This window comes from Phaethon lepturus, unplaced genomic scaffold (genome assembly GCF_000687285.1).
Source record: "Phaethon lepturus isolate BGI_N335 unplaced genomic scaffold, ASM68728v1 scaffold11892, whole genome shotgun sequence".
Classification (NCBI taxonomy): Eukaryota; Metazoa; Chordata; class Aves; order Phaethontiformes; family Phaethontidae; genus Phaethon; species Phaethon lepturus.
The window spans coordinates 20,532-42,607 of NW_010522608.1; the positions used below are offsets into that span (position 1 = coordinate 20,532).

The following is a 22,076-nucleotide window of genomic DNA, read 5'->3' on the forward strand; positions in this document are numbered from 1 at the left end:
AAGAATGCAAAGTCTCATTTCTCAGACGGATAGCAGGAGAACTAGAGAAGACTGAAGGATTAAAAATGTATAAGGTAACTGGAAGTAAATGTAAAGTATCTGGTAATCTGTCTTTGATCAGTGCATTTATGTTTGACCTAGTAAATTTTAAAAGTATTGCTGACAATGCGTGTGAAATTTCTGAGTGTTTCTAGGAAGTGTAGTATTAAATTGAACTAAGGCCTAACTTAAAGTTACCCTAAAAAAATCTGAGTATTGAAATTAATCTGAAAAAACCAAAGTTTATTTTTAACAAGTTAGGGTTTTTAGGTAGAAAATATCCAGTCTGAATTCAGTGGTTCAGAAATTTTTATTGCTTTACTTCAATGATTTTTAATTTTTGCAATTTAAATTTCCTCAAATGTAAGCAAACTTTCTCTCAAATTTCATTGATATTTACAAGATTATATATCTATAAAATTGTGGGCTACACTGTGCTGGCATAAATAAAAGTACGTATTCCATTTCTAATGGCAGTTGCAGTAGAGACTTGTAAAATTTTAATCAGAACATCTAATATGAAACTATTTTTATTCCTAGATTGAAGGTTACATAAGACCAAGTACCTCACGTAAGTCTATGAATTACTTGAATATAATAGTAATGTATTTTGATGTAATTTGTGTTTGATGTAATTGATATTTGGCCTAATTTGAATTAGTAGTTGAACTCAAATGGTTTGGTTGATTGAAAACATTCAACTTGTAATAGCACAAAACGTTTTCAGAGATTTTCCAATTTTTAAAAATTTGAGATGAGGGAACAAGGAAATTGCCAGACTTGTAGTGTTTCTTACACATTTTTTAACTGCTTGGTTCTGGAGATATTTAAGATAACTACAGTAATTTGCTAATCAAGGGAAGTGAAAAAGTATGGAAATATGGTATTTGGGTTTCTCTGAATAAGCTGATGAAGCCTGCTCCACCTCATTTCAATCATCAAAAGACATGACTGAATCACTCATACAAGTGGAAGTTACAGTTCTTTAGCAAGTCCATTGGAACAAGCAATGGAAACCAAACCCTCAAACAGCATCTTGCCTCATACAGTATGTTTGAGTTATGTCCTTTGTTACTGTAGATGTGCTATTGATGCTTAACAGTGACAACTGGAAGAAATATCTACTTGCTACCTTTTGACCCTAGCACTAATATCAGTGGGAAGGTAGGTTTGATTGAAATGGGTGAAGGTTGCATAGATCAGCAGAGTTTGTCAGTGTGAATCCTGCTGTGGGTGCCTACCATAGCAGTGCTTTTTTTTTTTTTTAATTGATCATCAGTGGCTTCTGTGGATTGTACCTTTTAATGTTGGCCTACAAAACAAGGTGGCAGAGACTCTTTGAGCTCTGTTTGTCTCTCTTATGAAGAATAGGGAATGTGACCCAGTAATCTAGCTCAGTAATAACCAGTTCAGAGTAAATTACCATCAACGCTTACTGACTTCTGGAGAACCGAAAGACAGGCTCAGGTATCAAACCAGAATATCAAAAAGAGTTTTCCCACCCAGTCCTACAGGACATGAAGAACTGGAGGAGCGGACAAGAGTGAAGTTAGCAGCAAAAGTGTTGTGTCATTCAGTATTGACATTTGCTCTGGTTAGGTGGTAGGGACACTATCAAGTGAATTCCAAGATAAAAATACTCTAGTTATTTGGAAGAAAATTGTGCTTACTGGTTTAGCAGCTGTGTGTCTTTAGACTAGATCATACTGGCAGAGAATGACTTCCAGCTTCAAACTTCCCTTCTGACAGCACGAGTGAGTTTGAGGATATAATTAAGAAAGGCCATTTCGTGGCCTGTGCTACTTTGCAAGTGGCAGAACGGATATGAACACCAAATTTTGGCTGCTGCAGAGATCATATGCAAAACTAAGATATGTTTATGTATTCTTATACACACACACACACACAAAGATATATGTATGTATGAGTGACCTTGAAGTGGTTGATTTGTTGCTTAAAGGAAAAATTACAGTATTTCTTTAGTTTCTGAAGAAGAGGGTTTATCTGTATTTTGTCTTGGGCTTCAGGTTAAAAATACTGTCTTATTAAGGTAATTGCTATAACCAATTACTCAAAGTAGGGAGTTGAGCTTGAAGGTCTTACGACACTGTGTGTAAGCACGAGTGTGGTAGTATAACATTTGAAGTTCTGGTCTAATTTAGTCTCTGAATTCTGCCTCCATCACTTTTTTTTTCCCTTTCTAAAAACTAGTCTTAATGTTGTTACATAATACAGCAGCAAACTGGAAGTACGTTGAGAGATTTACTTTGCTATTTTGGACCAGGCTTTTCAGATTGAATTATTGCTTCCTTGAAGTTACAGCAGATAACTGGAGAAGCTTGTCTGTATCTTTAGCGGGGAAGTGATAACTCCATGTGTCAGTACAGGATGAGAAGTGACAGACTGATCAGTCTTGCTAAAATGGACTCTGATTATGGTGGATGCCAAACTGAATATGAGCCAAGAGAATGCTCTCATTTCACATAAGGCAAATCTCATACTGCGATATTTCGGGAGGAGCACAGGCAGCAGATTGAAGAGCAGTCTTATCTCCTACTCTTTGATGCTTTTAAGACCAAACTTGGAATACTGTGTCTAGTTTTGTTCCTTCTAGTTCCAGGGGAAGATGGAGAAATTGGAGAGGATCTAGCAGAAGATTATGAGGATTCTCAGGGGTCGGGCAAATGTACCTAGGATGAGGGTTAGAGGGAGCCAGGCTTGTTCAGAATGGGAAAGAGGAGGGTAAGGGGTGATCTTATAACTGTCCTTCAGCCATCTGTAGACTTCTACAAAGATGACAAAGCCAAGTTGTTGGTAATTGCAAGCAATTGCACAAACAAGAGGCGGCAGCAACACATGGCAGCTTGAGAGGCTGAACTCAGGAAGAACTTATTTCCTAAAGGGTAGTGCAGCACTGGAACAGGTTATCCATACGTAGTGAACTCTTCATCCTTGGAAGTTTTCAGTGGGCTCTCAGAAACCTCCTGAAGTTCAGCAAAGGTATGTGTGAAGTCTTACACCTGGGATGGAGCAACACCCTGCTGGATACACGCTGGATACTATTGGGCTAGGGAGCAAATCTTAACGAACCTGCAGGTTTTCATATACAACAGTATGAACATGAATCAGCAGTCCACTTTTTGATGTAATGAAGGCCAACAGCATACAGGACTGCATTAGCAAAAGTGTAGGTTGAGGGAAGTGCTTATTCCCTTCTGTTAAAGACTCATTAAGCTGCTTCTGGAATATTGTGTCCTGTGTACATGAGACATTTTGGTGAACTGGAAAGAGTCAGCAGAGGATTTACCAGCTGCAAGAGATCATGAGGAGACTACAGCATATGATGTGGAGGACAACTTTAGGGAGCTAGGTTTGATTACCTTGGAGAAGGCAGCAACTAAGGTAGTGATCTAATTACTTCTGCTGCCTAAAACATGGCTACAGAGATGGCACCAGGCGTCAAGGAAGGTGTGCAGGGAAAGAACAATTTGCAACATTCACTGGCTGCAATAAGGAAAATGCTGATTGAATGTTCAGAAAGCTCTGCACAGTAAGTGGTCAAGCACTGAAATTGCCAGCCCTAGGAGGTGGGAAATTGACATTCTTGAAGACTTAGAAAACTCAGCTGGACTTGGGCCTAAGCAACTTGATCTAATCTTGAGGCTAGTATTTGTCAAAGTGAGCAGAACTTCAGTTATTAGCTTGAGTAGGGTGAAGTTTCCAACCACTGGGTAGCACTCCTTGTCTCCACACATGATCTTTTCAAACAAGGAGGATTTTGGAGGCTTACTAGAAAGACAGCACAAATTGATTAATTTAAGGAAAATTATTGTAATTGTCAGTGTCCTAATCTTACAGTTAATTGGTTTCTGTTACTTACCACCTCTGTGGTACTTTTCTCTTACGTCTTACGCTGGACTAGATGACCTCCAGAGGTCTCTTCTAACCTAAACTTTTTCATGATTCTGTGATTCTACCTGCAGAGGTCTCTCCCATCTATGTTTTCTTGATTAGTTGGATATCTTTTGTGAAATGTTAGGAAAGAAAAGGACTGCAACCATTTGGAAAACTTTGGGACCTACAGTGCAGCTTCTTGTTGCAACTCACAAGCATGTGTTCAACATAAGGTGGTTAAAACAGTAATACAAGTCTTTCAGCCTCATATTATAGGGGCAAAAATGCCATTTCTCCTGAGAGTTATTACTTGTCCTGTTGCTTATCCTGGAACACTTGTGCTGATAATACTTAGGAAGTGATAAGTTAAGTTCTGAAGTATGGCCTCTGTCTTAGACCGTTTTGTTTTACTGAGCTTTCCCTCTTCCCTCATGCTTATACACTGTACTGGCAAGAGAGATGATTAGACATTCTAATCTCCAGAACTTCTTGTTGGAGACTGAACATACGTGCAGCTTTGAGGTTCACTGGTATGTTCACAAAAAACCTGAAACCAAACCTTTTAACTTTTTGCATAGAGGAGGCATGCTCACCTCAGTTCAACCTATACTGACTTCGTGTGTGGGATTCAGCTCCTGAACATAGATGCTGCGGGGTACCCTGCAAAGCTGTTAGGGCACAAGTCTCCCACAGGCCTTTTATCAAGGATGCAGGTTTCTAAAATGGCAGTATGTGCCTAGGTTTAGACTGCTGAATCTTGCCCTTTAAAAAAACTGCAGACACTTAGGGCCAGTAACTGTTCTGTTTGTGTAATGCTTCTATTGCAGTAATACGGTGGAAACTCTATGATGTTGCTAATAATTCTTTTTAATTTTCTAGCCCCATCAAAGAAGAAAGCAAGGTGAGAATACTACCCCCACAGGGGAATCAAGAGATTTTTTCCTGAGATCTCTTTACTTATCAGATAGATCCACTTTTCTGGAACAAATATCATGTATGGGAAAAATATTTTATATTGTCTTTCTACTGTACTTATTCCTCTTGTGTAAATTGTTCCCTTCTATCTGTGAGGAAATAGTAGCTGTGGCTTTTGAGATACTGCACTGGTTATGCTGTTCATAGCAGACTGATGTAATCGTACACAAAGAAATTGCGACTCAAATTTCAAGCTGTTACCACTTTATTTGGGATGCCATTGTCTGACTAAGTTATATAACAGGCACTTCTGTTCATATAAGAAGAAAAAACCCACCGTTACTTTAGTCATCTCCTTTGGCTGATCTGTAATGAAGTTCATTAGTACTAGTGATCTCTTTGAGAGTCAGTCAGAATAAGGACCTTTAAGAAATAATAGTATTTTAAATATGCCATAGTAAAATATATCCTGTATTGGTAAGTGATATAAATTCAGAAATATAAATATTTTGATTCTAGATACTATGAGTAAACCTAATTTTTTAGTCGTCCTTAGAATGCATCTTAATATTGTAATTTCTTTTTCTTTAAGGTGGGAAGAGGATTATAAGCATGAGGTATGTAGAGGTAGTAATTCTGCAAGTGTCTTACATTGTAGCAGTCTCCTTATGCTTGCTTTTAATTTTTCTGAAAAACTTTTCCACTTTGGCTTCATTTGCTATTTTATTAATATTATTGCAGAAGCAAAATAATTAACCTAATGGCCAGAGTTTTGTGTTCATCACAGCAGAGGGGAAGTGAACACTATCCATCAGGATGCTCATCCACCTTAGCTCTCCTAATTCCTGTTCAAAGTCACTGAGAGTCTGCAGGCCAGGTCTCCCAACCTGTGCTGTAGTCTCCACTTCTCTGTTTTGCCCCTCTTCAGATCAAAGGTATTCTATACTGAAGGTTTGGTTTAAATCTTAAGATACATCTAAAGATTTACAATCCTTTTTTCTAACTCAAAGGTGAAATTCAAAATGATCTCTCAAGTATCTGTCCTGAATAGCACTGGGCACAAACACTGAGAACTGCCTCATTTTTATCTTAGTGGCAGAGGTTGTTTTGTAATCTGATGTATTTTGTGGTGATGTCTTGCTCTTTTAGGCCTCAGGCTGGTCAGGTACTATGCTAGATGCAGCTGGGCACTTGACTTTTTTTAAAACATGAGATTGGACCTGAGTGAGGAAAGCCTGGGAAAGATAGCTCTTGTAGGTATGTAGCTTAGATGTGAAATTTGTTCTTCCTGGTATTGGAAGCAATGCAGTTGTATTTGTAGTAGCTGCTACCTAATTGCTGTTGAGGCTCTAACATTATATGTTTATGGCTGTGACCTAAAATTACTATCTTTTCTTTGCATTGACTTTTGTTGTTGGATAAAAGATTAAAATATCTTGCTTTGTACAAAATGATGCAACAAATACTGTAATATTCAGTCTTTTAATTTTTTTTCCCCCTTCTAACAATCCCACAGAATGATCCTGTTCGGAAACAGAAAGCTCTAGAGTTCTTGGTATGTATGTAAAATAATTGTGATGAGTAGCACATTTTCTCCAGTATGATGCAATGAATATTGTGAAGGAGCTTCTGATTACTGATCAAACTCATTTGACCACAACGTTGATTTCCAAGTTCTATTTTAATGGACTATGCTCTTTGAAAAGCTAGTGCAGCTGTAGCATAATGTCAGCTCACAACTGACTGGATTAAACGTGAACTCTCTACCTGTTCTCTTGATCATTCTTCGCTTTGCTGAGGAGCCACCCTGACAAGCAGCGTGAGCAGCACCGATGTTGCTCAAGTGCTGCTGGCTGCCCATATCTAAAGGGATTGTTGATAACGCTGAAGGAGAAGAGCCGGCCTGGTCTTGCTGCCTGTGATGCTGTGGCTAGTGCTGCTGCTACAGAACCAGACAGCCAAGTAAAACTGGGTGGTACTAGAGCAGAGCTGCTAGTGTTGGAGTGGGGAGGTTTTATCAGTTCAATTGCTGTTTGCAGTGGCATAGTAAGCCTCAGTTTGTTTTTTGGGATTATGTTGTGAAAATATCTGACCATTTATATTCATCATTTTACTCCATGAATGTCACGTTCTGTACCTAAGGCAATTACAAAAATTTCATTTGGGTCTGGATTGTGTTTATAGACTGAAATCACAAGTAGAATGTTTTGAGATGCTTCATTACCAACTAAAGAGGTTTTTTTTTTCTCTTTTGGTTGTTCTTTTTTTTTTTTTTTTTTTCCCAAGTTGTGGTTACTTGTGACTTTAAGAAGAGATAGAGAAAAAGCCAGTCTGGGGATAATCAGTAAACTACCAAATATGCTTGGTAGACAGTTAATTGATTTTTATGTACAGGAATCACAGCTATTCCTTACGTCAGACTGCCTGTATTCTTTTAAAGTACTGTAATCACTTATAACTTCATATTCTTACTAATCAGTCTCTTTGGACTTTAAAAAGACAGATAGCCATAATTGTTTGGCACTTTATAGAACTATATCAATATATTTTGGTATCTCTGATTCCCTAAATTACACATAGGAAAATTACAATGTAAACTTTAATCTTTTTGCCACTAAAATGGGAGAATCAAAGGCATTTGATGGTGCTGAATCTTACTTTTTATTCAATTTTCTACACAGACAATGTAAATTCAGGACTTGTGCCCTTCTCCATCTGCAACAAAATGTTCACAGTTGACAGTATGGGCATGGCACAGACATCCAGGTTTATTTTTTACATTTTATCAGGCCATAATTGTGTTCACAGTTTTATTTGTTCACATGTGTGTGTATGTGTATATTATATGTATCTTATGTATCAACTAAGTGTAGAAACTTGGTTATACCAAAATCAATGTATAACTTTGATCTTTGTGTATATGATCCCCCAGCATCCCAAAGATCAATTCTAACCATGTTTTTCAACAGGAGACTTTTCACATCACCTCAGATTCAGAAGCAACACTTGTTGTTCATGTTACACAGGAACTCACAGAAGCCTTGAAGGCCTTTTGTGAAAAGAAAGCAGCAGTAAGTAACTTAATCTTGACCAGAGTTGTTTTACCATTGGTTGAACTCATTATGTTAACACCCTGCCAAATGGTAACGGTTCAGATATGGGTCAAAACCCCCCATTTAAATATATCTTAATTTTTGTTACAGTTTCTAAGAACCAAATACATTAATTGCATGGCACATTTCTGTTAGTTTTCCATCATCTTCCATCTGTTTTGGTTTTCTTTTGCATGCATTCTCCCCCTGTTTTGGGCACTATTTTGCCTCATGATGTTGTCTTGTCATCCTTCCTTTGCAGTTGGTCCCTTGCATGATAGCTTTTCTTCTAAGATTAATCAGGCTTTAATGTGCCACTTGTGATTATGTGGATAACTCTTTCTTTCTGGTGACTTGTAGCTCTGCTCCCACTTGAGAGCTTTAATCTGTTAAGACTAAGGTAGGCAAGATGTTGCTGTCTTTCTGTTGGCCCTTACAAACTTCCATAGCTGCTTTGGATAAAATTGGAATACCTGTAGAAAAAAGGGTCTGAAAAAGGACCAGAATCTGTACAAAAATGACTCATCACCTCTGGCAGCTACTGATTCACAAAATTCAGTATGTGTTTTTCTGAAAGGTATTTCAGACTGGTTTCTTAGGCATTAATAATATATTCCATGTCAGCTGAGCTATGGTAACTGTCTTTGTGCAAATGCCAGCACCACCTTCTTGAGAGTTACACTTTCAAAATGTCATGCGTTTGAATATTAACACAGTTCTCATGAGCTAGTTAAAAAATTGTTGCTCTAACTTAATCTCAGGCAGTAGCTGAGCCTTCTGCTCTGCATTCCCCAGCTAGAGACAGGATTTGCATATATACCAGTTTAATATTTTAGCCACGTGATGTTGAGAGAGATGGTGCAATAAAGTAAAGAAATTTGAAACAGGTGATCCTGTCTTTCCCAGAGCCCTCATTCTGTTCTGCAGGCACATACCTCTTTCAGATAATACTTCTGAAAATTGTGGGCTTATGTGGTAATGGTGAACAACAGAACACCACATCCTTCATACAAAGCTTGCTGCCACCTAAAATTGTACACTGCTAACTTTCTATGGGGAACTGGGGAACTTGCTATTTATTTTTATTTTTTAGAATGCTCAAGATTTGAGTTTAAAAACAGACATTCTGACCTTTTGCTTTACCTAGGTTAATTATACTAACAGTCTGAGGCCACTGATGTCAATATCTCAAGATGAATTTCCAGGAAGGAAAAGTATCCCAAAACACTATAAGCCATATGGAAAATCCAAAGGTAATTTAGATATTTTGTTATACTAGTTTAAGTCTACTCAGTTAACACTCTGCAGATTGCAAAAATTTACTTTTATGACCATTCACAGTCATTCTTTGCTACAGTACTGTGTTTCTTTGCCCTCTGAGTCAGTTCAGGATATCATTTTGTGAAGCCTTAATGACTTCAACGTTGATGGTCTAAGAACACTTCTGTCTCACTGAATAGTATTACAACCCTAAAGGTTATTTGAAATCCAAGCAGCAACATTTCCTAACTTATTTAACATGGGGATTTTTGGGTGAAAAGATGCCAGACCTAGGTAAGACATAAAGGCAGTGTTGTGGTTTAACCCCAGCTGGCAGCTAAGCACCACACAGCAATGCCCTAGTGGGATGGGGGAGAGAACTGGAAGAGTAAAAGTGAGAAAACTCATGGTTTGAGATAAAGACAGTTTAATAGGGAATGCAAAAGCCGCTCATGCAAGCAGAGCAAAACAAAGAATCCATTCACCACTCCCCATGGGCAGGCAGGTGTTCAGATATCTCCAGGAAAGCAGGGCTCCGTCACGTGTAACAGTTACTTGGGAAAACAGATGCTATCACTCTGAATGTCCTCCTCTTCCTTCTTCTTCCCCTGGCTTTATATGCTGAGCATGACATCCTATGGTATGGAATATTCCTTTGGTCAGTTGGGGTCAGCTGTCCCAGCTATGTTCCCTCCCAGCTTCTTGTGCACCCCCAGCCTGCTCGCTGGTGGGGTGGAGTGAGAAGCAGAAAAGGCCTTGACACTGTGTAAGCACTGCTCAGCAATAACAAAAACATCCTTGAATTATCAACACTGTTTTCAGCACAAATCCAAAGCGTAGCCCCATGCTAGCTACTATGAAGAAAATTAACTCCACCCCAGCACAAGCAAGAAATAGGAAAAGAACAGGAGAATAACGCTTCATAAAACCTCAGACTAGTTGTGCTTTCAGTTGATATTTTAATATTTTGCTAACTTTTAGTGACTTTTTTTTTTATTTGTTCAGGAAATTCTAACTGGAACCAAGGATTTTTGTCTCAGTATGAAGAGCATTCTGCAGATGCTTCTTTTGCTCCTGCTATCTCATACAGTTACCAAACAGATGATGGATCATCTTCCTGTGGACTAAGATCTAATGACTTTGCAATGATTTCTGCACTCAGGGACTCTTTTGCTCTTCAGGCTGGAAGTCCTGCCAGTGGTATCAGTGAATGGCTGAGACAGTTTAGCCGATCTGCTTCTGGCAGTAATTCAGCTGGTGGGGCCTCTTCCTATGAGACAAGCCCAGTGAGTGAGTACTCGGCAGAATATATGTCCAACAATGTGCAAGGAAGTAAGCTCCTTGATCACAGAATCTCATATGGTGGGGAAAGTACAAATTGGAGGAATCAGCAAGTGTGTACAAAAGCAAGGGGTATAAGTGATCAAGGGTTACCCTATCCCAATGCTTCTGCCTCATATCCTTCATCTGGAAGATACTCCACAAACTATCCTTCGCAAAGCTATTGCTCTTACAAGAATGATGAGTCTGTGAATACTTGTACATCTTTTGCAAATTCTGCTCTTTCAGGAAGAGGTGGCTCCAGGTGGAATGAGGACTCTAGGAGGAATGAAGACTGTAGGTGGAAGGAGGACTCCAGGTGGAACCAGGAGTCTAGCTGGAACCAGGAATCCAGCTGGAACCAGGAGTCTAGGTGTCAAGGACTGAGGCATCAGAAGTCAGGCTACAAGAGTGATTGGAGTTCACATCAATACTCATTTTTGGGCAGTGGTTCATACAGAGATTACCACCAATTCAGAAGCTCAGATAAGATGTTTGATGAAGATCCTGTTGGTCTTACTCCCAACATTTTGAATAGACTACGAGGAAAGGATATACCTACAATGACCAGGATGCTTAAACAGTTGGCTCCATGTTATCCAGCACTTCAAAGTAAGATTGTGATTAGTTCTCATGTAAAATGAGTTGTCTCAATGTAGTTGCTTTAACATAAGCAGGAGATTGCGTGTTGCAGAGATAGTACGCTCTGTTCAGAGGAGTTGAGTTCATTTTGCTCAACATCTGTATCAGTTGAAGAGCGGCGTTAATTGCCTCTCTGAGGAGATTTTGCCTCTTGACAACAAAATAGAGCTGTGAGTGGGAGGAAATTTTGATAGCACAAAAATTTCCTGAATTGAAAGGTTTGTCCTAGGTCATCTTACTAACTAGAATCTTATATCATGATCAGAGTTTGTACTGTTGGGGTGGCAACTATAGGGAGGGAACATATGGGCATAAAGAAAAAAATAGTGGAATGCGTGCAGAACCAGGTGTGGATGGGATTATAACAGATGAAAATACTCCATGCGGATCAAACGCATTGCGATAACAAACCAGCTCTTTGATAACACTTCCCTGTTATGTGACAAATTATTTTCTGCAGTTATTGTAGAAATATTCCTTAATGTTAAAAATAGTGATATACTATTTGAAGGAAAAGACTCTCCTTTGGTAATAGATTATAAGAGGGATTTAAAGGGAGGTGAGCATATGCTACGGTATAGCTGTCATTTGGGCATGAGTTTGGACATATGCTTATGGTACTAGGATTAGTTAACTGATTAGGTAGCTAGTTAATAGTAAAACTTTGATTTTAACATTCTTTCTGCTGTATTATGTGAAATAACATGAAATAGAAGTAACTTAAATGTTTTTATCTCCCCTTTCTAGAACTAAATATTCAGACATTAGTCAATGTGCTAGTAGAAACTAGAGGAAAAGATTAAGGAACAACAACAGCTGAACTGGAAACATGAACAGATTCAAGAATCTCCATCTCTTGGCTTTCAGGAAAGAGACTGCATTTAATTCTGTGTTTGACTAGTTTTGGAAGGGGAAAGGGAGGTAGGGTTTAATTTTTTAACATGTGAAATATAGCTGGAACACAAACTTGCACATAATGGAGGTGAACATACTATTTTGTTTAGGCTTTTTTAATGTATTTGTTATATCTTAGTATATTACAGAAAAAATCTTTTGTTATTTTTTGAAAATATGTTAATGTTATTCTGTCAGCAGAAAGCTAATAACCCTTTTAACACCCTTCCCAAGTCAGAAAAGAAGAAAGGTTTACTTTTATGTTAGCCACTTACAAAGAATATTCACTGAAAATACAGGTCGGTTGCATGAAAACAGGTTTACTTTTGTTCACACAAATGTAAGGCCAGTTCAGTTAATTTAAGGATTTATAATTAGCATATTTTTAGAAATTGGTACACTACATTTCTGTTTAGACAAAGAAAGGAGAATGTCACAGCAAAGGTATTCTCTGTCTTACCATGATGCTATATGAGGAAAAATGTAATCTATTCTAGGGGATTGGTATGTAATGGGGCATATTACTTGCTTTCATATTTGCAGAGAAGAGAGAGACATGAAATATATGCAGATTTTTTTAATCATGTTCTTCAGAATGAAATGGTTACAAATCGACTGAAAAACTCATTTGATGGATTGATCATCCATACTAAAATAAAAATTCTTGATTCTTTATACTGGCAAAAGCGTACTAAGAAATCATAGAACCTATAAGGCAATTGGATAAAATAATAGGGAAAAATAAATAATCAAAATGACATAGTAACTGAGAAATACTTACCAGTTCATGACGTTTATCAGTGGTCCATACTTATGGTTTTTTTTCACCACACTTCTGAGCCATATGCTTATGAATGCCTGGCTTCAGATGTCTACTTCATGTAATCAAATCCAGCTTATGTGGGGCTGAAGAAGAGGAGTAAAGTGAGACAAGATTACTCCCCAGTGTCCATTTTTCCTTTTCGCTGCTGTGTTGTGGACTATCATTTTTCTTCTCACCCATACCCAAAATATTTCTCCTGTGTCAGTGCATTAAATAATTGTGCTAGGCCAGAGTTAGTCTTTATGAGCTGTCGTGTACCTTTTAGCATTCACTCAAATAACTTTTTGGATCTCATCATGTAAATTTTAACACAAAGGCAACAAAGCAATTGATGATTGAGCATATAAACTCGATTCCCTAAAATTCTCCTTCAGTAGTTGTTTTGTTGTGCATTGGAAAAGATGCACTTTCCTTTTTCATTCCTGTTCACTATTTCCTTTTCTCCTTCTCATACTTATTGAAGGGTTTAAGTAGTTTCTAACAGCATAGACTCAGTAGTTGTGCCATACACTTTTATCCATTGAATTTCATAGTAGACATCGCTTAAAGGGGACAAACATTATTTTCAAGCACAGATGTCTGCCAGAGTTTTGATTTAAAACTCTGTGGGACTGATTAGTTATTATCTACCTTCAAAAATCACCAGAAATTATTTCTACAGTTGTTACTATATTTTTTTTTTCCCATAGAAAGTGTAGTGCAACTTCAAAGTCTGAAACTGTAGAAAAATATCACTAGAAAATGTTACTGCTACAACTCAGTCAATTCAAGTTAAGACCTTTTCATCTGATGTTGTTGTAGAGACCTCTTTTTTTTCCATTTCACAGAATCACAGAATCATTAAAGACCTTTAAGATCATCAAGTCCAACCATCAACCCAATACCACCATGGCCCCTAAACCATGTCCCAAAGTGCCACGTCTATATGTTTTTTGAATACTTCCAGTGATGGTGACTCCACCACCTCCCTGGGCAGCCTGTTCTGATGCTTGACCATTTTCTCAGTAAAGAAATCTTTCCTAATATTTAATCTAAACCTCCCCTGGCACAACTTGAGGCCATTTCCTCTTGTCCTAGTGTTTGTTACTTGGGAGAACCGAGACCAACCACAACCTCACCACAACCCCCTTCCAGGTAGCTGTAGAGAGCGATAAGGTCTCCCCTCAGCCTCCTCCAGACTCACTCCTTTTGGCATGTTACTGCCATGACTGTCCCAGTGGCACACAGCACCTGGATGATCTCCACCCAAATTAGATGCTCTTTCTACCTACACATTGCCTTCTTACTTTTCATTCTGGGCAACAGTTTCTGTCCCTGCTTCCTGTGCAGGGTCCTGCATTTTGAAATGGAGTTGGAGTAGTGACCAAATTAAGAGAGGAAGTGCTTTTCAGCATTGATTTACTAAAGATTTCCTGAGCTGTAGATAGCATTTGGAGTCTTATAAATGCCTTTTGCTGCTTGTTTCAATTTTCAGTTCTTCCCAAAATCAGTGAAGTTCTTGGGATGATTATCTGTTGGTTCTTGGACACAAGCACTATCATTTAGGGATTTTTTTTTTTTTTTAAGCTGGTGGTATCTTGTAATATGCACACCAAGCCTGCCTTGTGGTGCAAACACCAGCAGTGTGGTGTTCTCCATTTCTTTCAGTCACTTGGCTGAGCCAGTTTTAGCAGCTTTCTTCTTACCTTTTGTCTTTCCAAAGGTCTTCCTAGCTTTGTAAATTAAGAGCTTCAGTGTGCAATTTCTGTACTGATACTGGCCTGGGGTCTGCCACTTTGCAGTCCCAGGTTTGACCGACTTTTGGTCTATAGCTGTCACCTCTGCAACTGATTTCAGAGACTTTTTTTTCCTGTGTCCCATACTAGCAAACAGGTACAGCTGACTTGTGTCAAACAAGTAGCATCTTTGTTATCACAGGAACACATTTCTTCATGGAATTCAATTTCATAGAATCCTAGAATAGTTTAGGATGGAAGGGACCTTTAAAGGTCATCTAGTCCAACCCTCCTGCAATGAGCAGGGACATCTTCAACTAGACCAGGTTGCTTAGAGCCCTGTCCAGCCTGAGTGTTGCCAGGGATGGGGCACCCGCCACCTCTCTGGGCAACCTGTGCCAGGGTTTCACCACCCTCAGTGTGCAGAATTTCTTCTTTATACCTAGTCTAAATCTGCCCTCTTTTTGTTAAAACCATTACCCCTTGTCCTGTTGCTACAGGCCCTGCTAAAAAGTCTGTCCTCATCTTTCTTATAAGACCCCTTTAAGTACTGGAAGGCTGCAATCAGGTCTCCCTGGAGCCTTCTCTTTTCCAGGCTCAACCCCAACTCTCTCAGCCTGTCTTCATAGGAGAGATGTTCCATTCCTCTGACCACCTTCATGGCCCTCCTGGACTTGCTCCCAACAGGTCCATGTGTTTCCTGTGCTGAAGGCTCCAGAGCTGGATGCAGGACTCCAAGTGGGGTCTCACCAGAGCGGAGTAGAGGGGCAGAATCCTCTCCCTCGCCCTGCCGGCCACGCTTCTTTGGATGCAGCCCAGGATACGGTTGGCCTGGGCTGCAAGCGCACATTGCCAGCTCACACCCAGCCTTTCATCCAGCAGTACCCCCAAGATATAGTCACCAATTTCCTAGTATCCAGATGAAGGACAAAAAGAAATGGGCAGAAGCATCTTCAGGATGCAACTCTGCAAAGGGATTTTTTACCCCTGTGACAGGAGTGATGAATGTTCTTCCTTTTTCCAGGGCTATGCAGAATTGTGAGTACTAAGTACCATTGTCTCATTTGGAGGCCTTCTGTGACACCTTCCCTTCCTCCATAGGGCCAGGTAATTGCAACTCAGACTCTTTGCTTTTGCAGGATCCACCCTGAGGGTCTATGTGCCTCTTTCACTTCTTTCTCTCTAGCCAGCAGCATATCCTACAAACATGACTTATGACAGGTGGCAACTTTGGATTCTGTCTTACTTGTTCTCACTCAGTTCAACCCTGCCACCTTTAAAGGGAGTCTCAAATGACCTTAGGAAAAGGAAAGCATAAATCCAGGCTTCTGACCTTTTTGGCACTTGACCAGCAGTGTCCACAAAGGCACCAGTTAAGAAGACCTCATGGAAGAAAAAGTAAAATGTGCCTTGGAACTTCTGTCATCCTACCAGCTAACTTCTTCAACAGGCTTGCATAAGCTGAGGCCTCCTGTTGCTTTTTTTTTTCCTGCGCTGGCCAGTTTCCTTCTGGCTGCTCCTTACTCCCAGGAAATCTCTTTGCCTTATCTTACTCCCATGTAGCATAGACCTGGAGCAGAATGAGTCCTCTGCCTGTTGCTGTTTCTCTAGACTATGGTCCTTCTTCAGGAAACAACCACCATTGCAAGGTAGGCATCGACAGCCTGTGGAGCAGTATCACTTTAAACACTTGCCATCCGTCAGCATTAATACAGCTACACCACAAGCTTTGGCACTGAGGCAAGAGTTTTGAGGCTGTACCAGAGCCCTCTGAACCAATTTCACATTTCCTTAAAAAGCCACTGATGAAAATCCAGACTAGAACATGCTTTGGTGGATAAACAGTCTACTTTCCAGCCAGTTTCATGGTCTGCGATGTATCATCTGCTTTTACATGTCAGAAGCATCTGTTTTCTGAGACAAGAATCATTCCAGCCCAGAGACACTGGTGATTTTCTGCAGCAGTAAGGTTCCTTTAGAAAGTGCTGGAGCCAGTGGTTTTACACCAAAGACAGTGAAGTATAATGAGGTTGGCTGGAAAAAGAGACATCCTTTACAGGAGACAGCTTGGAAAATTTCTTGGGTTCTAGCTTTTTTAGTTTGGTGCCTTGGACCTATGAATGATTCTCAGAGTGCTTCCCAGAATTATTGCATTTCATTTGGGTGGATGTGTGATCCAAAGGGACAGATTCCTTAGTGGGAAGGGAATGGCGAAGCTCTGTTGGGTGGGGTCTTTTAATGGAGCAGCTTTTTTGAGCCCAAAAATGCATGTCTCTCACTGTTTCTGAAGACAAAAAACACATAATGATCATCTCAGCCTTCTGGGGAGGGACAGTTCAAGCAGTAACTGTGGGAAGTCCTTCTCCCTTATCTCCTTAAAGATAAGTTAATTTTCACAGTTCATCTGAGGCTGTTGGGTGAGGTTGTCTCTGACATTGGTCATTATCCCTGCTCTCCCACCTCACCCAGAAACACACCATTGCCCTTTGGGTGATGATGCCCCCAGTGCTTTGGGAGAGCTCCTTGCTTCTGTGTGCTTATGCCATGATGGAGACCACTGGTCTCTACCCAGATATTTCACACCAGAAGAGCTTAGAAACTGCTGCTGAGCTCTTAGTAAGGGTCTGTTCGATTATCACTTGACAACTAGTAGCAGCTTTACTGCATGACAGATGCTTAGCTGATAAACACACAGTTGCCACTTGGCTGTCTTCACCCTGAGACCAGGTACCAAACACTTAGGAATAACATGGTAACACTGATTTCTGTCTATGGCCCCAAGCACTCTCTGCATCAGCTCCTAGAATGCTGCTCGCTGGCACTGACAGCATTGGTTTATGTCCAGGCACACTCAACAATGACACCTAACCTGCCCATGCATGTATGCAGTTAGGAGATTAGAAACAAAAGGGTGCACCTGTGGACTGCCTGCATACATTGAGCTGGGGATGGGACAAGTTTTAGGAATAAATTAGTATTTCTACCATTTGAGAAGAAGTCCTTGGATAAAAGCTAAAAGCTCTTGCCTCTAGGTACCTTTGTACACATACCCTGAGGAGTAACAGTTACAGGTAAGTAATAGTGCTGCTTGAGTATTTTATTTGCTGGTGTAAGATTTTCTTAGAGTAGTCAGCTTAACTTCTCTTCGCTTCTTCCAAGTTACTGCAGGAGATGGTGTGCAGCAGGAACTTTCCACCAAGTCCCTCTCCATCTGTAAATGGCAAGATAGAGGGTGAGGTGGCGAGAATGTTTGACAGTTCGAGGCCACTTCAGCAGAAAAAGGAAGAGAAGACTATTGCTGTTAAATGACCCCACCAAGCAGAGGGAGGTGTAATATTCAGAACAGTTAGTTAGAGTTTATTTTTCTAGGGAAGTCATTGAGGAAGATGCAGTACTGGACAGAGGTGTGAAGAAACGGTATTTGAAGATGTCCCGAGGATACCCTGAAAGGAGTAGGTAGCTAGAAAATAAAAAGGCAAGGAAAAAAAGGCCATCGCTGTTAAGTGAGAGGGACCCCTGAACCGTAGAAAACTAGAATACAGAAATAAAACCACCACCCCCTTAAAAACGCTGTACAAAAGTGAAGTAGACTACAAAAGTTGATATAATATTTTTACTTAATTTTAAGTTCTGTATTAAAAATTAATACATTAAACTCTTATAAAAGTAAGGCACATGCAAAACATGTTGTGCAACTTCTGACTTTCAACTCTTATAAACTAACAAGCATTATTTTAATTTGGCATTTCTAAAGAGCCATTTTTCCCCATGCAAGATATGTGGAAGGTTAAGTTTGACATTGCACCAGTTAAATCTAGATTCTGTGCTTTCTGTACTAGAGTAAGCAGAGATGGTCATACAAAATAAAAACCAACTCAAGTACAGATGCTGAAGGTGATGACCAACATACAAAATTTAAGAATGTGACATTATATCCATTATAATACATCAATAATCTTGTTCAGTACAGGATGATTTGGCAACTCCAGTTCCTGTAATGCCAGTGTGCAATTCCTAGTTGTCAGTGTCATACGATGCTGAAGACCATGGAAAGATACTGCTCGTAGGACACCTGAATCCAGCCATCTTGATCGGTATCATAACGTCGGAAGACATCAGTCAACCTCTGGAAAGGGAGGAAAAAAACCCCATACGTTTTTGTACTTCGGGAAGATTCAGACTGCCATGTGTTCCCCTTGCCCCCTAGGTTTCTGTAGCTTTATGAACACTTTCTGTTCATCCCCTCTGTAGACGCTTTACAATCTCTATATGCATGAGGTAGCTTTTTGCCATATCTCATGCTTGAGCTGCGTAGCAGGTCTGATTCTAAAACCACCTTATGATACAATACCTAAGGCTATCCAGGCACTTCTTTATAGACCAGACAGTTTTTAGTAACTGGCTTTAAAGGAGGGGCGGGGGGGAGTGGGACAGGACACAACGGACAATGCACAATTCTCATGAGACATTTGAGAGAGTCATCTGGAGACAGAATCCAAGCATTTCTCATCTTCTAGCCCAACGTGCTTTTATGTATCAGTAGTATCTGAGCTGTCTGTAAAAGCCCTGAGGTGCCAGGCAGCACAGAGAGAGAGGGGACCAAAATAACTACCAGCACAGTTTCACTAACACTGGCTGAATGACGGTCAACTTCAAAGCCCCCTTTACCAGAGTTTAAGTTTGGAACCAAGTATAATCAGCTTCTATTACACATGACCATAAAAGCACCTGATGTTTCAGCAGACTTACAGCTAGAGACATAAAGGAGAAGAACAAAAGAGATGTATGCAAGTAACAGAGATAGATACTACTTATACTGGGCACTCCTTTCTCTTCATGTTGTGTATCAGAAGATGTCTTAAGGCACTGTTGCAATGCTGGCCAGTGACAGAAGAGAAACCCTCTTCCTGTCCTACTAAAACTCAGCTTGTCCACTGCTACGGTTTCTCAACTTTTCCCTAAAGTCTGACACACATTTCAGAAAAGTCAGAGACACTCAGAGAACCCTTAAGCGCTGAGGTGAGGAATCATCCAGTGATTTCTAAACAAAGGAATACGCCGGTAGAAGTACAGTTCTCTCTACGTGTATACACATATTCACACATGCATTTCTGTTACAGAAAGGATTTTTTTCATTTTGTGGTTTTGTTTTTTCATTTGTTTGTTTGTTTTAAAAATCTTTTAAACTAAAATCTTTTACTACCATTGCCCCTACAGGAACAGCAGTGACGAAAGACTGAATAGTTCAGCTGCTAGCTCAAATTCCTTTTAGTCAGAGCATTAAACAGAGAGATACACAAAAACCTCACAATTAAGACTGTGACAATTATGGGCACCACAGGACCGGACACACTCCAGTTTTAACACATCCAAGATCCAGAGGAAGTGTATTAAACTAATGGAAATAGTATTAAGTGTTTTCCTTTTAAACACTGTGACCTTTTTACATTTTTTTGCCCCATAAAAATAAATATTTAACAGGTCAAAAAAATTGTGTCAAATTTACTTGGGATGTGAACAGGTAACAGGTAAAGACCAATAAATGACAATGTTTCTAGCACCTTGTGTACACTTTATGCAAATGGTTTATTTATAAGCAAGTTCTAGATCCAGTATTAAAGTGAGAATCATAAAAGCCTAAGAAAAGGTGATTTTTTTTTTAATTGACATTGAAGTACATCTCCTTTCTTACCTGTAAAACAACACAGCACTGAATAAAGTCATCAAAAGCAACTTGTCCTCTTCCTTGTCTGTCAAATTTCCGAATAAGAATATCGTAGAATTGGTCAGACAGTCGGTAACCTTGGAAAAGAGAAATGCTTTAAAAGGTTTTAATTACTGCAGTCCTTCTATAAAAAGAACTAGGCTGTTTAGCAGGCATGTATAGCAAAACTAAAAAACTGTAAGGAGTTACAAGAGACAGGATTTTTCTTTTTGGCAAAATATTTCCACTGCACAACAAAGGTGTTAAACACATGCATTAAAAACCGTGCTTAATAATAATTATAGACAGAGTCACAGTAAACATAATTACTGATTAAACTGACTGGTTGGTTGAGGGGACGGCTTAGGGCTGCAGCTCAAGTTTAGTATAAATGAAATCAATTGAATAGAAGTTCTTTCGCTGTCAGAACGTTACTGTAGCGTAGACAGCTGGCTTCCTTTTACACAGCAGAAAGCTCTTATCAAGTACCTCTGTAAGTTCAGACATTTACCTGAAGTCTGGGTAATGCTCTCGGAGCAGCCCATAGAGCAGACAGAAAACATTCCACACATGTACTGACACATCCAGTTTCCTTCCCCCCCCAAAAGGAAATAGCTTAAGCAGCAGTGCTTGTGGCATGGATATCTTTAAGGGGTACCTTATACCTGAAAGGGTGACTGCGTTTCACCTGTGTCATTTTTAGTCACATTTGTCAGAGCAGTTACAGCCCCAACAATAAGCAGCTCATTTGATGACATAACCCAGTCATAAAAACTGTAATTACAAATGAATTACCAAAACCTGTTAGTGCTTGCTTTAGTTCATTTTTGTCAATCATTCCAGAATTGTCTCTGTCATACGTTCTAAAGACATTCTGCCAGTCTGAGATGTACTTCCAGACTCCTGTGAATTCATTGAAGTTCACACCACCTTTGTTTTCTCTGTCAAACATGCCTGAAATAAAAAATACGAAACACATATAAAACCTTAATTGTAATACTCCTCAGTAAGATCTACTAATACTTTTAAGAAGGCAGCAAGAGCACTTTGCAGAAAGTACTGAAGACAGAAATTGCTAAAATGCAGTGGAAAGTTCTGCCAAAAAACCCCAAGCAGTCATCCACTGAAGGAAGAAGAGAGAAACCAAGATAAAATAGGACCAGAATGAATCACGGAATGTTTATTTTTCCTGGATTTTCATTTCCAGTTTGAAAATATTCAGGGCTTGATTGATCATCCTGCGGCAAAAAGGGTGAGGTGGGGGCAGGGTGGGTGTTCTTTTCTAAGGACACAGGGAAAAGTCTATGGACTGCCAGAAGTGCTGGGATACTCAACTGCATTTGGCTCGGCGACACTGCCACCTATACAAACAGCATGTCGCACAGCAACAGGACTCAGACTGCTGCTGAATACTTATTAAAAACAATGCAAAAAATTTAGTCCTTGGATTTATGAACTGTATGATGGAAAAGATTTTTCATGCTCGAGTTTTTATCCTTCTGTTCAACCACCATCACCTGCCACATTTCTGGCAATTGTTTTAGGACACTAAAGAATTCGAACATTGTAAAGCTGCCGTTTGGTCTTTTTTGCGCAGAATGGAGAATTAAAATGCAAGACAGGAAAAACTAGTTACGAAGACAAGCTATGTAATACCTTTCTAGAATATTTAAGCTGATGATTTCCCTACGCAAAAGTTACATTTACTATCTACTCAGTTGTATAGTAACATTTTCTCAGACTACTTCGACAACTGCACGTGTGTGCACACAAAGGGC

At 39.6% G+C, this 22,076-nt stretch overlaps 1 protein-coding gene across 3 annotated transcripts in view; it reads right to left on the reverse strand.

Annotated features, from left to right (window-relative positions):
* Window positions 1–18,199: 18,199 nt before the first annotated feature.
* PDCD6 (programmed cell death 6) overlaps window positions 18,200–22,076 on the reverse strand; it is a 7,505-nt gene continuing 3,628 nt past the window's right edge. Inside the window, exons 3-5 of one of the 3 annotated variants that reach the window (XM_010281858.1) lie at window positions 21,100–21,252; window positions 20,287–20,396; window positions 18,200–18,720 (exon numbers count right to left, since the gene is read on the reverse strand). In XM_010281858.1, coding sequence (XP_010280160.1) covers window positions 18,622–18,720; window positions 20,287–20,396; window positions 21,100–21,250 — 360 coding nt within the window. In that variant the 5' untranslated portion in view covers window positions 21,251–21,252 and the 3' untranslated portion in view covers window positions 18,200–18,621. Of the gene's footprint in view, window positions 18,721–20,286; window positions 20,397–21,093; window positions 21,253–22,076 lie in introns of all 3 variants that reach the window. The other 2 variants (XM_010281855.1, XM_010281856.1) reach the window with 2 other exon arrangements.